General features: G+C 33.6%; 1 protein-coding gene across 1 annotated transcript in view; it reads right to left on the minus strand.

The window, feature by feature from the left end:
* The window catches only part of DTHD1 (death domain containing 1), a 56,080-nt gene extending 42,612 nt beyond the window's left edge, over positions 1–13,468 (minus strand). Inside the window, exons 1-5 of the mRNA XM_039848774.1 lie at positions 13,198–13,468; positions 10,617–11,220; positions 6,835–7,165; positions 4,061–4,240; positions 2,739–2,983 (exon numbers count right to left, since the gene is read on the minus strand). Coding sequence (XP_039704708.1) covers positions 2,739–2,983; positions 4,061–4,240; positions 6,835–7,165; positions 10,617–11,220; positions 13,198–13,468 — 1,631 coding nt within the window. The remainder of the gene's footprint in view (positions 1–2,738; positions 2,984–4,060; positions 4,241–6,834; positions 7,166–10,616; positions 11,221–13,197) is intronic.
* Positions 13,469–14,497: the final 1,029 nt, after the last annotated feature.

A 14,497-nucleotide genomic window follows, 5' to 3' on the forward strand; every position in this document is an offset into this window, starting at 1 on the left:
CAACAACAAAAAAACCTTCTTTGTTAGCCGATAACCCTAATTCCACAATATCTTTCCTTCAAAACTCTAAAGGTTTTAGTCCAATTCTTTTCCTTGACATTTAGTACTACAAAGAATGAGACTGAGGCTAGACTGATTTTATTCCTTTTTACTGAATCCATTTCTGCTGAATGGATGCTTATAGAATTATGTTTTATTTAAACATACATTTCAATTTTCTATGTTGTGTCTAAGTATTTTTTTCATAAATTTTGTCTAGTAATTATTCAGCACTTTCTAACTCAAAGTTTTAAAAAACATCAGAAAATTACATTTAACTATGCCTTTGATTAATCCTTCTATTATGATTGTTTTGTTTTTTTCTTTGATGGTACATATAATTATTAGGTTATATCACTTCAAATGATTTCTTATACTTTGGCCCCTTTTCATCTCAGCTTGTTATCTTTGTATCTCATCCTGTTGTCCTTTCATCTTTTCCTGGTCTATCTGATGGCTTTCTGTTTTCTTGAAAATTTTGCTTACTGGCTACTACTGAACTTACAAAATAGATTTCTACAATATTTTCAAGCTAACTGTATTTCTCATTATTCAAATTACTGTGAAATGTCAGGATGATGTTTTCTTTATTTCTATATTTTGTTTTTTGTTGTTTTGGTCTTCTTGGAATTGATAGGTTTTTTTTTTTTTCCCCTTAAGACATCAAGTAGGATTTTGTTTTTTTCTTATCCTTGGATGAATATTCATCCATTCACTTTCGATTTGGTAGCCATTTGAATCACTTTCTCAGATTCAGAGGGCAGATCTATGTAAATCATTTCTAAAACAATTTTCAGTGTTTAGTCATTTCTACTAATTCCTCTGAACTGAGGAACAGCGTTCTCCCACCTGTGCTAACTGAATTTCCAGTGCTTTGAGTCAACTGAGTGTATGAAAATGCACCACCCTATACATTTCTATTAAGACTCTTATTGCCTCTACTTTTATCTCTGTGCTTGTGGGAATTTCATTTTTGACAGTACAATATGCTGCCTCTAATTTCTCTCTACATTCTGCTCGGTTGTTTCTGAGGGATGTGGAAATATAACAAAGGAGGAGCAAAGGAACACTTGAATTAATCACTTTGTGAAATGTTATCTGTGTATTATGGAGATAATTTTATTCTCATTGGTATGTATAAACTATAAAATCGGTAATAGGGACAGGCAAATTGTTATTTCTAGCATCTTTCTGGTAAATGGAGCTGCTTTGTTTTATAATGTAAAGTATGTCAGTCACAAATTATTTTTATTAATCCTTTGCTATCTACCCTACAGACAGTAGAAATACTAGATTCTAGCAACAGGTTACCAGTCAGAGTCATCTTTTAGGGTTAAGTTCTTATCTTAAAAAAATACACACACACACCCTTACACACACACACATACATGTATTTTAGGAGATATTTAAAAGATGTCTTAATTTATTAGACTAATATATTTTAAATTGGAAAATCCTAAGTATTTCTAGTTTGAAATCTTACTTTACCATGACAGACAGGTACATGGGTTAACTAAGTTGCCACTTGGGATATATGTATCACAAATAACAAGAGTATATAAAACTGGATCATGTCTATGTTCTCTCTCACTTACCTAACACTAGGGAAAATTTGATATCTTCTCCCAGCCACAACCCAACATTCCGCTAGCGTCATCTTCCTAAATTGCAAATGTACTGGGAAAGAACAAATGATCCACTTCTCAATTTCTAGCCTTCCATCCTCAAACTAAATAAATGGTGGCCACGCAAAGTCTATGATTGGAAACAGCTATGTGAGTCCATCACTGATAAGATAAAGATGAGGCAGTGGGGAGATTAAACTGGATTATATATATAAGGAAACTGGCACACAGTAGCTTCTCAATTAATAGTAGTTATTTTATTTTATTATTTTAATTAAGTGTCTGAAGTTGTTTCTCCTTCTGGTTTTCAAAGAAAAAAAATCCCTTTAGAACCAGAGAGCAGAAAAATTCCCTTCTACTTTTTTCATTAGGGAAATAAAATAAGTATTAAATAAAAGGACAGGAATTAAGATCAGAATTACTATTATTTGGTGTTTCTTTCTTGATGTTGGCATTTCATTTCTGATTTCACTCTGGCTGACATCCCCCCTCCTCTCTCTCTGTCTCTTTGTCTCTCTGTCTGTCTGTCTGTCTGTCTCTCTCTCTCTCTCTATATATATATACACACACATATATAGAGAGAAATATAACAAAGGATAACAAATATAACAAATATAACAAAATATAACATATATATAACAAATATATATATATGGATTTTGTTTAATTATAAATATTAGGAGATAGAAGAATCCACCTATATGGCAAATATAGACTCAAATTTAATTTGTTTTGGAAAAAGTCAGGTCAATTTTTTTCCTACTTCAACATGACACTCTTAAATATAGAAATTAAAATCACAATACCTCTCTTTTAAGTTAATTAATCATAAATTTGTTGAAAGCAAGGATTAATTTTACCTCTTTTGTATCAACTGTATTGCATAGCATACTTTTGGGCCCATCACAGCTAAAATCATTTCCTTTCATAGGTCTGCAAAATGTTATTTTTATATGAAAAATATTTCATAATATTTTAATACTGATTTTGAAGTACAAAACATCTGATTATGTTTTTAGTCATTTACATTTCTGTGTTTACCTTCAAGTCAGTTAGAGATAGAGTCTAACTCACCGGTTGAGGTATAAAGGTACGTTCTTATTTGTTGTGGCACTAGCTGCTCTTTTGTGATCTAGTTCAGACCTCAACATTTTTTTATCAGGGTGTGGAGAACAAGGTAGGAATACAGTGACTGGCTTCTGGAAAGGATGTGTTGATGGCCGCTGAACATGAATCAGAGGGCTTGTGGATAATACCGAGTAGGAAGTATCTTGCTGTGTTTTTAAATATGCCACTAGAGATGGGTCAACAGGTTGGACCTAAACAAAGAAAAAATATATATATTCTTATATTTTGATAGTGAAAGATGCAAAGTATCAGTGCATTTCTAAACTAATTTTTTGAAAATTTGATAGAACATAGTTTTAATACATTTCTTTATACATTGTTGGCTGGAATTAGTGGTGAATTAGTCGATAAAAGAGCACAGCATTTGGACCCTTTTTACAAAGTCCTTCTGAAATCTAGGTTCCCTATCCTTTGTTATAAATAACTGAGAAACATTCTTAATTATAGGCAACAAAATGACCTAGAAAACAAAATAGACATTTTACATAATTTCTAATTAGAACTATTGTTAGATCAAGAGATCTTTAGAAACTAGAAAAACAGACTATATTTACTTACGTGTTTCCTCTCACATAAGAACAGCTAATAATCAAAAAAAGCTAACCTAATTTTAAAATTTCAAAGTTTATGGAAAATTTTTATAAAATTTAACTATTTATAATGTTTTCTTCCCAACTTTCCTTCTTTCCTTACCACTTATAGTAACGACTGAGAGAAATTGGAGAGCCTGGGGGAAAGTTGAGGATATAAGGACAAGGAAAATTTAGGAAATATCTTCTGAAAGATAGATTGATACGGCATTATCCACCTTACAAGTAGTGTTTGTATATATTCTTTTTAAAAATCCTTCCCCAGTAGGGCTGTTTTATAATTAAATATAACCACACATTCAAAATTTTAAATATTTTAATTTATTAGTCTCTTTTTTTGCCATCCTCTCTGGTAGAAATTTTGAATCATATGAATGTCCAATGCCTGGCATCAATTCTATCATAGATACTCAATAACTTGTTAATAAATATCATAAATATAATAACATAAACGTAGCTAGAAAAACCTTTCAGTTAAAGCAAAGATTTAATTTGAAATGAGATTCAATATGTTCCATATCATCACTTAATCACTGATAATACTGTCTATTAGGTTGTTAAAAGTATAGGAATTTGTTTATCATTATATTAAATATTTGTATCTTCTTCATTATTTAGGACCGTATGTGATGACTCACAAAATCTATGAGAAAAGACTCGACAGTTTTTAATATTTACCTTTAATTGTATAAGCACTGATGAGCTGAAAACACCTGGAGGGTAATTTAAAGATATTCGAGAATCCATGCTTGGTTTAAGAGTAAGGCCTTTCTTTGTTACTGTGAAGGATTCTTTCTTTAAACAAGATACAACAGAAAAGATACCCAACTTGTAAACTTTCACTTCAGCACAAGTTCCCTGTACGGATTGAAGGACATTAAGATAAGGACATTAATACAGCACTTTTCTGGGGGATATACTGTAAATACGTAAATACTCTGTAGCTGCGAAAAAAAATCCACATGCTGTCCCTGTAATCTCCCACAACTGAGAATAATTCCTTTAACTCCAAATGGATGGCCTTTTCAAGATAGGACATAGAAGTAAATAATAAGTAGTTTCTCGAGTGGACTCCATGATAAAGAGAGAAATCTATTTACTTTAAATTCCAAAGAGAAATTGTATCTATATAATGGTAATAACATTCAATGTCTTTAACAAATATTAGTTACTTCTGGAATACTTTCCTCCTTTATCCATAAGAGAATTTAAATTTAAATTTAAATTTAAATTTAAATTTAAATTCTCTTATGGATAAAGGAGGAAAGTTATTAGCCTTTATTCAGAAGATGCAATATTGTTTTAGGCAGTCCAAGGACTGAAAAGTTATCATTCAGGTAGTTTAAGTAAACGCTAAAGCACTTGTATTGCCAGCAAATTCTTCCTTCAGACAATTCACAATCCCTTAGTAAAGTCATTTTCTCTACTTCTCTCTTCCATGCAGTGGGAGCAATTGACTACAAAGGGATACATTTGTGTTTCTTTTTTATATGGTGACATTTAAATTCGTAATGCATGTATGCAGGCACATATTCAAGCTTTTAAAAAATCACACAGAAAGGAACTGAGTACATAAGTGAAAACAAAATTATCTACTCCTACAATCACCAAAGCTTAAAATGAAAAGAAAGACTTAGAAGTAATTTAATCTATTCATGCTTTCCCGTCAGCCAGCTGGGCTCCACCCTGGCTTGAGTGGATAATCGTGCAGACACACACAAACATTTCAGGGACAATCACAGTGCAAAATAATCTATCATTTGAAAACTGACTAAGGAAAAGATTTCGCAATATCACTGCGTGAATCTGTCGCTGGGAAAATTCAGGGCATGATGACTGTTCTTAATTGGCTGGAGGGAAAATGGTGAGAGGTAGAAAAGAAACGTCTTCTGGGAACTGACGGTGGTTGCCCTGTGTTTCAAGGATATTTAGCAGATGCTGGGGAACCGGAAGGGTTTTTAAGCAGGGGAGTGTCCTGAACAGAACTCTGATGGTGATTTATCTGACTCCAGAATTAGAATTCTTAAATGTCATAAAAACCACATAAAAATTTGGAAGGAATCCAGAGTTTAAATTTTCTTGGGCTAAAAATAGGGATAACTGCCATTAGAATAACATAAAGAGAAAAGTATATGCTTTTATTTTTTTCAGTAGACAATGATTCGCGCGCGCTCTCTCTCTCTCTCTCTCTCTCTCTGCTTTGATTATCCATTTGCTAAACATCTTATGTATCCACTGTGAAAAGCACATGTCCAAGAGCAGTTTTTTGCTTTTATGACAGTCACACAAAGTGGCCAAGATTAAAAAGCCCCAATCAAGGGCTGCTATACTTATAGGCTTCCTAGATTAAATAGAAAATGTATTAGTTGCATGAATTGGAGTAAATAATTAGAATAGGCTTAGCTTTCACATTCAACTGTATAACATTATATGTAACTCAGAAAAGACCTAAACCAGAAAAAGAGATGTATTACAAAGAATTTCTTATATGCATGGAAATTTTTTACATTTATATCCTGTCCTCTTCAAATAATGACAACTCACATAAAGCTGAAAAGACAAATATTTTAATTGTTTTACAATAAGTTCAGTGGCCCACAGAAGAACCTTAAAAGTTAGTCCCCATCAACTCTATGCTAACTTTAATACTTTTGTATATTCTCTCTTCAAAACATGTGAACTGGTGACCACAGAGGGCCTCGGAGTTATTACAATAAATTCTACAATGAAAAATGATAATTTATTAACTCCTAACGTGTTTTTTGGCTTCCTTTTATCTTCATAAGTGTACAGTATTTTCTCATTTCATCCTTATGACCCTAACAGGTAGATACTATTAGTTGATCATTTCTCAGGTAAAGAACTTGAATCATAGTAAGATTACATGATTTACACAAGTTCACATAGCAAGAAAGTGTAAGAACCAGAATTCAAACCCAGCCAATCTTCCTTTACAACCCACGTCCTATCAACTACATATACTATCTTCCATGTGTGGAATTAACACAATTTATAGATTTAATAACTATCTTTAGGCATACACACACACACACATGCACACAATTATTTGTTTGTAACATATGTTCCCAACCTATGAATAATAAAAATAAGGCTACTATCATCTGGGGATTTTAACATTCTTAAATTAAGGTCCATCAATGTAGAAATGTTAATGTAAAAGTAGTCTAAGGCATGATGTTGGTTTTGTTTCCCAAATGAAAGTATAGTATTTGCTGATTCTAGACCCAAATTCTCTATCCCTAATTTTGGCCAATAATTTCTGTTCTTTGTTCTTTGGGGATGGCAAAAAAATGTGACTGCACTGGTATCAATCTATCAACGCTTTCATTTGATACCAATGAGTAGTTATATCTACACTATGATTCTGGTAGTCTTAGTAATATTTAGAAGAGTCAAACAGCAAATGTAGGTGTAGCCAATGATTTACCAACCTTGTAACTTCCTCTCATTCCTTCCAGTGAACTTGGGGTTAGGTAACTTGACTGAAGGCTTATGTCAGACACTTTCACCATGATGTCTCTGTAATTTCCCCTGTAACGTGCAGTAAATGGAATTGCAACGCATATTGGGAATGGAATTCTCTTTTCCATATCTGAGCACTCCACATTGATGACATTGCTAACCAACTCTTCATTATCATTCACTATGAAAGAACTCATGCTATTAATTATTCGGCATTCTAGATGTTGTAAAATGTATGATGGTGCTGTGATGTAACAAGACACTTGGGGACCTGTAGCATCACTCAGCACATCAAGATACCTGCAGGGGGAAAAAAGGATGTAATTTTTACAATTATTTGATTTATGTATTGTATAGCTATGTATATAAGAGCCTAAGCTTATATACTTTTATCTTATGTTCATGCGAATCTAAGTTCTCTTGCTTACTGTCTCTGTGACCTTGGGCAACATAGCTAATCTCTCTGTGCCTCAGTTTCCTCAACTATAATGGTGATAAAATAATAATGTATCTCATAGGAAGGCTGAGAATTAAATGAACTATTATATGTTAAGTAATCAAAAATCTGTGCCTGGAACATAGTGAGTATTATGTTAGTAATTATTGTTGTTACTATTATTATTACTATTATTATTTAAGTGGTTGATTCATTCCTCAGTTTTGTTCACTTCACAATATGAATCTGAAGATTGCTATAGCTTCTTGATAAACCAAATTCTAATACCCAAATAGTTTTTTAAATTTTGAGGAGACTAAATATATATCTGGTTTTGGAATTATCTAAACACATGAGATCAAATGCTTATTTCATTTTTTCAAAAACCTGAGAAAGGTGCAAAAGTACCGTGAACTTATGAGTAATCAAGGTAATTAGAAACAATATTTACAATCCTCAAAGAATAAATCCAAAGGCCTGTTTTGACTAAAAGCTTATTTTGACCATTTGTTTTACTCTCGTTTTTTTTTAGCATCACCTTTGCCAATGATTTTATAGTCCTGTAGGTTTAAATTCACAGTTGAGATCAGTCGCTTGCTATTTATTTGACCTTAAAAATCAGTAATCATTATTAAAATAGCTAATATTTTAGTTCTTTCTATGCACCAGGTTTTAGGCTATATATTATTTCATTTAATCCTCATATTATAAGGTTAGGCTGTTATATTATAATCACCATTTTACAGATTAGGAAACTGAGGTTTAAAAAAATTTATTTTGCTGAAGATAACACAAATGGTAAGTTGTAGAATCAATAATTGAATCTGTCTGTTTTCAACACAAAAGCCGAATTTTCTAGTATAATATCATACTTCCTCAAATCATTCCAAAGCCCTGGTTTCTTATTCCAGGGCTTATTAGTTGAAATTAATAACTAATCACAATATGTGGAGATTTAATGAGATCAAATGTTTAAACCTCTTAAAAATGGGTTAGCATAAAATGAGTGTTAAATAAATGTTAGATCTCTGCATCAAAATTACCAGCTTTAGTTTCTCCTTTTATTGCTCCTTCTCATTGTATACCCGTGAAATGATTGATATATAGACAATGTCAAAGAGAACTAAGAAGATCTATATCAAATACAGCATTAATACTGTTTTAGAATAATCGGATTTTAATTATTTTCAATTATTAGTAATGAATTTTTATAGTACACTTTAATATAGAAATTTTTTTAAAAATTGAAATTGCAAAGGTCATTTATTTACATTTACAATTCCGAACCCATAAATTTAAAAGGAACAGAAAATTATCCAGCCCAATGATCTGTGTGAGTATTCTCTGATGATGGTGATTATACTTTAGAAAATATGAAACATCATTTAGTAGAAGACACAGTGACCCCAGTCTTCAAGAATGACTAAAGGAATGAATAACTTGACTTCTCAAGAATGACTTCAAAAATGCCTCTTTTCTGTGCCATGGGAACCATCTTAATACACTCTTAGAAAAGACTGACAGATGAGGTAGGGTGAGGAGACCCCAAAATGCTTTTTTTTCTCTTAATCCTAACCAAATAGATCAGGTCCAGCCACTCAAATGATCTCATGGGTTTATTCTAGTTTTGTTTCCCTTTGAGTATGTGCACTCTAGGTCAACTACACAAGAAGAGATAGGCTTTTTTCAAAAAGCTATTCAGGGAGGGATCACAACAGATTCTGAGCTAGCTTGTGTTTTTGACACTCATCTTTTACATTGCATGATGGCCTCCTAGCCTGAGGGATTGTAATAAGTAGTCATCTTAAATATGCAAGCCAAGCACAATTGGTTTGAAGGCCACAAAGAGGAAATCAGTAACTAGGGAACACCTAAAGTAGATGTGAGAGGGAGTGGTTCAGCAATGACTCATTAGTACCAACTTTGAGTCATTTCTGAATGTGAGGATCTGCAGCCTTAATGTTTTTCTCAAGTGAAATGAGCAAACACATATTGGCTGCTGGGTTTTTTTTTGTTTTTTTTTGTTTTTTGTTTTTTGGTTTTTTTCAGGAGCTGTAACTCTTTTGAACCATGGACACCTTTTGTACTCCTAGGACACCTATAGAATTTATTAGATTTTCAGACCTATAGGGACCTCATAGCTAAACTAGTTTCAACCTCTTCATTTTATAGATGAGATAACTCAGGTCAAAGTGAGCAAAATGACTTGCCTGCAATCATAGACTAATTGTGGTGTTGTCCTAAAATGGTATAGTACATCTTCAAGAGCATCACACATCTTGGCAGAGAGGGGATAAGTGAAGTGTGGTAGTGTGTAGAAGGTGGAGAAAGTGAGGATTGTTGGGGGTGAAATAAATTAACACTAACATTTAGCTGAGAGTGAACATCTGCAAAGTGGCAGGGTACTAGGACCTTTACATGATTTCTCATTTGATCTTACCAATAATCCCAGGAAGTATATGTAATATCTACAAAGAAGGAAATGGGGCTAATAAATGAAGCAAGTGGTCAAAGGTTATAGAACTAGTTTAGAATAAAACAGCAGATAAAATTTAAGCCTGTCTGACTCCCAAACATATGATATTTTTTCACTATTTTTCAGTGCTTTCTGAGGGTGATATGTTTGCTGGGGAAATATTGTTTGTGAATATTTTACTTTATTTGAACAAACATGGATTATTGCCCCTTTGTATTGGGGAGATAATTCATAAAATAGATCAGTCTTTCTCACTTTTTGAAGTCATGGGTCTTTGAGAGTCTGATGAAAGCTCTAAACCAAAGAAATAAAATAGGTATGAAAATATTCATTTAATTTTAAGAACCTGCCAAAACTTATTTATGAGCTCCCCAGAGTTCTAAAGAATTCATGATGATTTATAAATAAAATAAATCTGAGAATTTACTTAAGAATATAAATATAATAAATCTGAGGCTGGAAAATTCTCTTCTAAATTTTGAATACTTTGTAGCCTCCTAGTTTTTCTTATTATAATTGAAAAAAATAGTGATTTTAAAGTGTCCCTGTAATGGACAATTACATATTTTAACAACTTTCTCAGTCAATTTTTTCCTCTTTTAAAGAAACATTTAATATGTTTGTTTCCTAAAAGTATAAGAAACTAACAATATTAGTTATAGCAGCTATCAGATTTTCATGGGAATAATTTATACTGAACTACTGATTTACAATATTGTTTGGAGATATGAAATAAAAATATAAAACTTTGCTCACTTACAAATACTATGTGTATAAAACCACAGATACATACATATAAATAAGCACATATAAGGTTTTCTCATATTGCATTTACTTACTCCTTTTCCATTATGTTATTTTTTTGCTTTGGACTCTCTGAGTCATTGGGAAGAAGACTATTCGCGTATTTATTGGTGATATCACATGTTATGGAGGATGTGGTAATCTCTTCTCTTTGATTTTCTGAGGTCTCTTGAATTTCTCTTTCTGTTGTCTGAATTATGTCATGCATCTCTTCCTCGTTGCCACTTATGTTCTCAACAGTCATGTGTTCTATTTGTTTATCATCACCATTTTCTGTATTCTCTAGGAACATTTTGTTCTGTGACTCTTCTTGCCCTGCTGCTTCACCATTCAAGGATGTATTGTTTTCTTTTTCCACTAAGTCCAGACTCATGGATGCTAACTGGACCTGGTTTGTGTAATGACTTTCCTCTCCATATGCGGAAGAAACATTAGCCGTTTCTATGACATTTTGTTCCCTTCTTGCAGCAGTGTCTATTGCTTTGATATCTTGAATGGAGGACATTGTCTGCTGTGGAGTACATTCATCATGCGTGCTGCAAAAATCACACATCTTTTTTTCTTCTTTCTTTAGAAGTATAGCTGTGGTCCCCAAATATTCATTTATTCTCATAAGGCAGTCTCTGAAAGTAATGATTTCTACACACATATACACACATAGACACATAAAAAGAACAAATACAAAACTAAACTAAATTATATTTCTCCACTGACATATAATGAGATATGGCAAAATAACATTTAAAACCTACAAAGATCTTTACTGGGCATTTAAGCCAATCTCCCTCCTGAAGGAGAAGTCATTTGTACAACCATCATTCTTTTAACACATCTAGGAATTGGGGACAAATGGCTTTTTAAGGTTATAAAAAGAATAAATCTAATTCCCTCTGCTTGTAAAAATTTTTTGAATATTTGAAGACAGATATTATGACCTCCCTATAAGACCATTCAATTGAAATCAACATCTCCCTCAGCCATTTCTCATTTGCTATGATTTTGAAACTTGTTCTTTCTCCTTTGAATGTACTATAGTTTATCAATTATTCACTTAACATTATTTGCTAAAATTTAACAAAACACTCTAGATGAGACTTGGGTAGAGGCATACCATAGCTGCATTATTTCTGCTGCTGTGGATGCTATATTGAGTATTTGGTTTGCTGTTATGAGAATTGGATTAGGTTTGTGCTATTTCGCCTGCTGAGCTTGTTATCATTGGCAATTTTCAAATTAGTCTTTCAAAGAATATCTCTAATTATATTGCTTCTCTGATTAGATAATGCAGTGGCTACTCAAGGACTACTAAACCAAGTCAAGCCTATTCACTCTAGTGTATACTTTCACTATGATCTGATCTGATGTAATCTCTCACTCCATCCCCATTTCTTACCATTCTCCTGTTTGTTCATTTCTCCTCCCTTCACGGCTAGGGTCACCTGATGTATTTTTGCAGGTTTAACAACTCTCCAGTCTTTAGAATTTGGTTCTGAACTACGGAATATGTAATTTAAGCCCCCATAGCTCAGTGTTTTTAGAATCATCACTAAATCATTCTTTCACTAATCTTTCACTGGAATTAACTTTGGGCTCCCTTTCTGACTATTTGTTTTCATCTTGTACCTGAGACTTTGTCTTTATTTTGAACTCATGTTATTTTGAAATCATCATGAATAACTATTCTATGAATAACTATTTGTCTTTCTATGTTGCCTAGGACCACATTCAGTTATCTGAAAAGACTTGGATCCTGGCTATGAGCTCTAGCCAGTAGTCTTTTTGTCATGCTGCCTTTGGACAGATTTCCCAGATGCCCACTATTTGCCCTCTAGACTGAATTTCTTACCATTATCTTCCCTGGATTCTTGATTAATAAGACCTACCCACTTGCCTTGACACTTTATTATTTAGAATTGGATTTTATGACGCCACCCATCTTCTTACCTCGAGTGACTATTGTTGTGTGAGATCATATTCATCAGATACCACATTCTTCCTGCCGTACTGTACTTCTCAGCATCCATAACTGGGCCTTTTCCCAAGAACCTGTATTTCTCTTAGTGTATGTATTGGGAGGGGGGAGTTCAGTTTCATATTCCAGCTTACCTCAGTCTTTCCAGTGTTTTTGCAACTAATAGGTTCAAACTCAAGTAAATCTAAAAATAAGATATCATATTCCAATGTAGAAAGACTGCTTATTTTGCCTCAAGTAGTCCTATATTTTCTTACCTCTACGTCTTAGATCCTGCTAATAATACCACTGCTTGGCATTCTTTTTCTAGATTTCCAGTTTCTTGCTGCCTATATACAATTCACTCCTTGATCTTCAGTTTAAATGCCACATTTTTTTCTAGTGAAATCCCCAAATCTCTGTTCTAAAAAAGGGCTCTTGCCTGCTTCTGAATTCTTAATGCACTTTATTTATATGTTTCCAATGAAGCTGGCCTCGACATTCCTTATGTTATTGTGTATTTGTCTCATCTTTTTTCCCCTATTATATTGTTAGTCCCTCGTAGACAGAGATTCTTTCTTAGCTTTCTTGGTATGCACCTTAGCCCCTCTCGAAGTGGCTACACAATAGATATTTGTTAGAGAAAGAATAAATAAAATACTTGCCTTGTTTCCACGTACATTGAGTCTCCTTGCCAAGCAGTATATACAGCTGCTGGCAAGTAAAGTGTAGAGTCCCTGTAGTATGCTCCAAGAGTTGATGAAGGGCCCCACTGAGCTCTTGTCCCAGAAAGACCACTGTGGCTATCCAAGTGGCCCCGCCAGCCTCTTCACAATGGTCAGGTCCCAGGAGTGCCTGCTTTAGCATCAGGTTTTGTCTCCAAATCTGCTTCAATATTTGGCCTAGTTTACCTGAGCCCATGTCTTCTGTATCCATTTTACGCTCCAAGAGTGAAATGCTTCTTTCCTAACAGCAAAGCCTAAAGGTTTAGCAAATATGAACTTGGCGAAAGATATTTTTCCTAAAATCTAGGAGATGATCCAAGTCGGCTAGCCAAGCACTTTCTCACAACACAATAGTTTATTCAGCTTCTTGTTGACCAGTGAAAAGTTACTAGGTGACCAAAGGAGGGGCGTTCCTGCACCCTGGGTGCCATTGTGTACAGAATAGATTAATCACAGGGGTAGAGCTAGCTCCCACAATCCCATTCTCTATGTGAGTCTTACATATTCAATATACTGTGGGAGCTCCACATACTTTTCAAGTTTCAAGGCAAGAAAATGTAGATTCTGAATAAGATGAGAAGTTTGTTAATCAAAGGTAAATGGTTTAAACAACACAGCTAATAAGATTCCTATGTGATCTTTAAAATACTTATGCATTCAATAATATGGCTTCTAAATAATCAGAGAGTGGTGAATAGATGAAATAAGATTGGCTCAAAGTTAATAATTGTTGGACCTGGATATGGTTACATCTGGGGTCTTTATGATTCTAATTATCAAATATTTATAATTTTTTAATAATAAAGTGTTTTAAAAATATCCCTTTGCTGGAGCAGAGTCTATTACCATTGGTTAAGTAAGTTTAATTAGTACTTTCTTATCTGGTACATCTGCAGTGAGATTGAGATAGGTACTTGGCCTCTTTACTCTTTGATAATTTCCCTCTAATTGGATAAAATGCCCCTTCACTAAAAGAAAGGAAACCTGAAAAGTGGCTTTATCTGCTCTAACAAGGAATCTTTATCATGTATAAATAAATTCAGATATGGCAAGTTCTCACCACTACTGGCTCCTCAGTTGGCACATTATATATGAGGCCATTGCGATACAAGACTTGATATGGGGGGACATTGGAAGATGTGCAGAGAAACCCAGAACAGCCTGCTTCCTCCACTCCAAACCCCCTCTTCTAGTAAAGGAGAACATAAAGCCAGGGAGAGAGAGGGCAGCGCATTCGAGA

The sequence above is a fragment of the Pteropus medius genome, unplaced genomic scaffold (genome assembly GCF_902729225.1).
Source record: "Pteropus medius unplaced genomic scaffold, Ma_sr-lr_union100, whole genome shotgun sequence".
In the NCBI taxonomy this organism is placed as follows: domain Eukaryota; kingdom Metazoa; phylum Chordata; class Mammalia; order Chiroptera; family Pteropodidae; genus Pteropus; species Pteropus medius.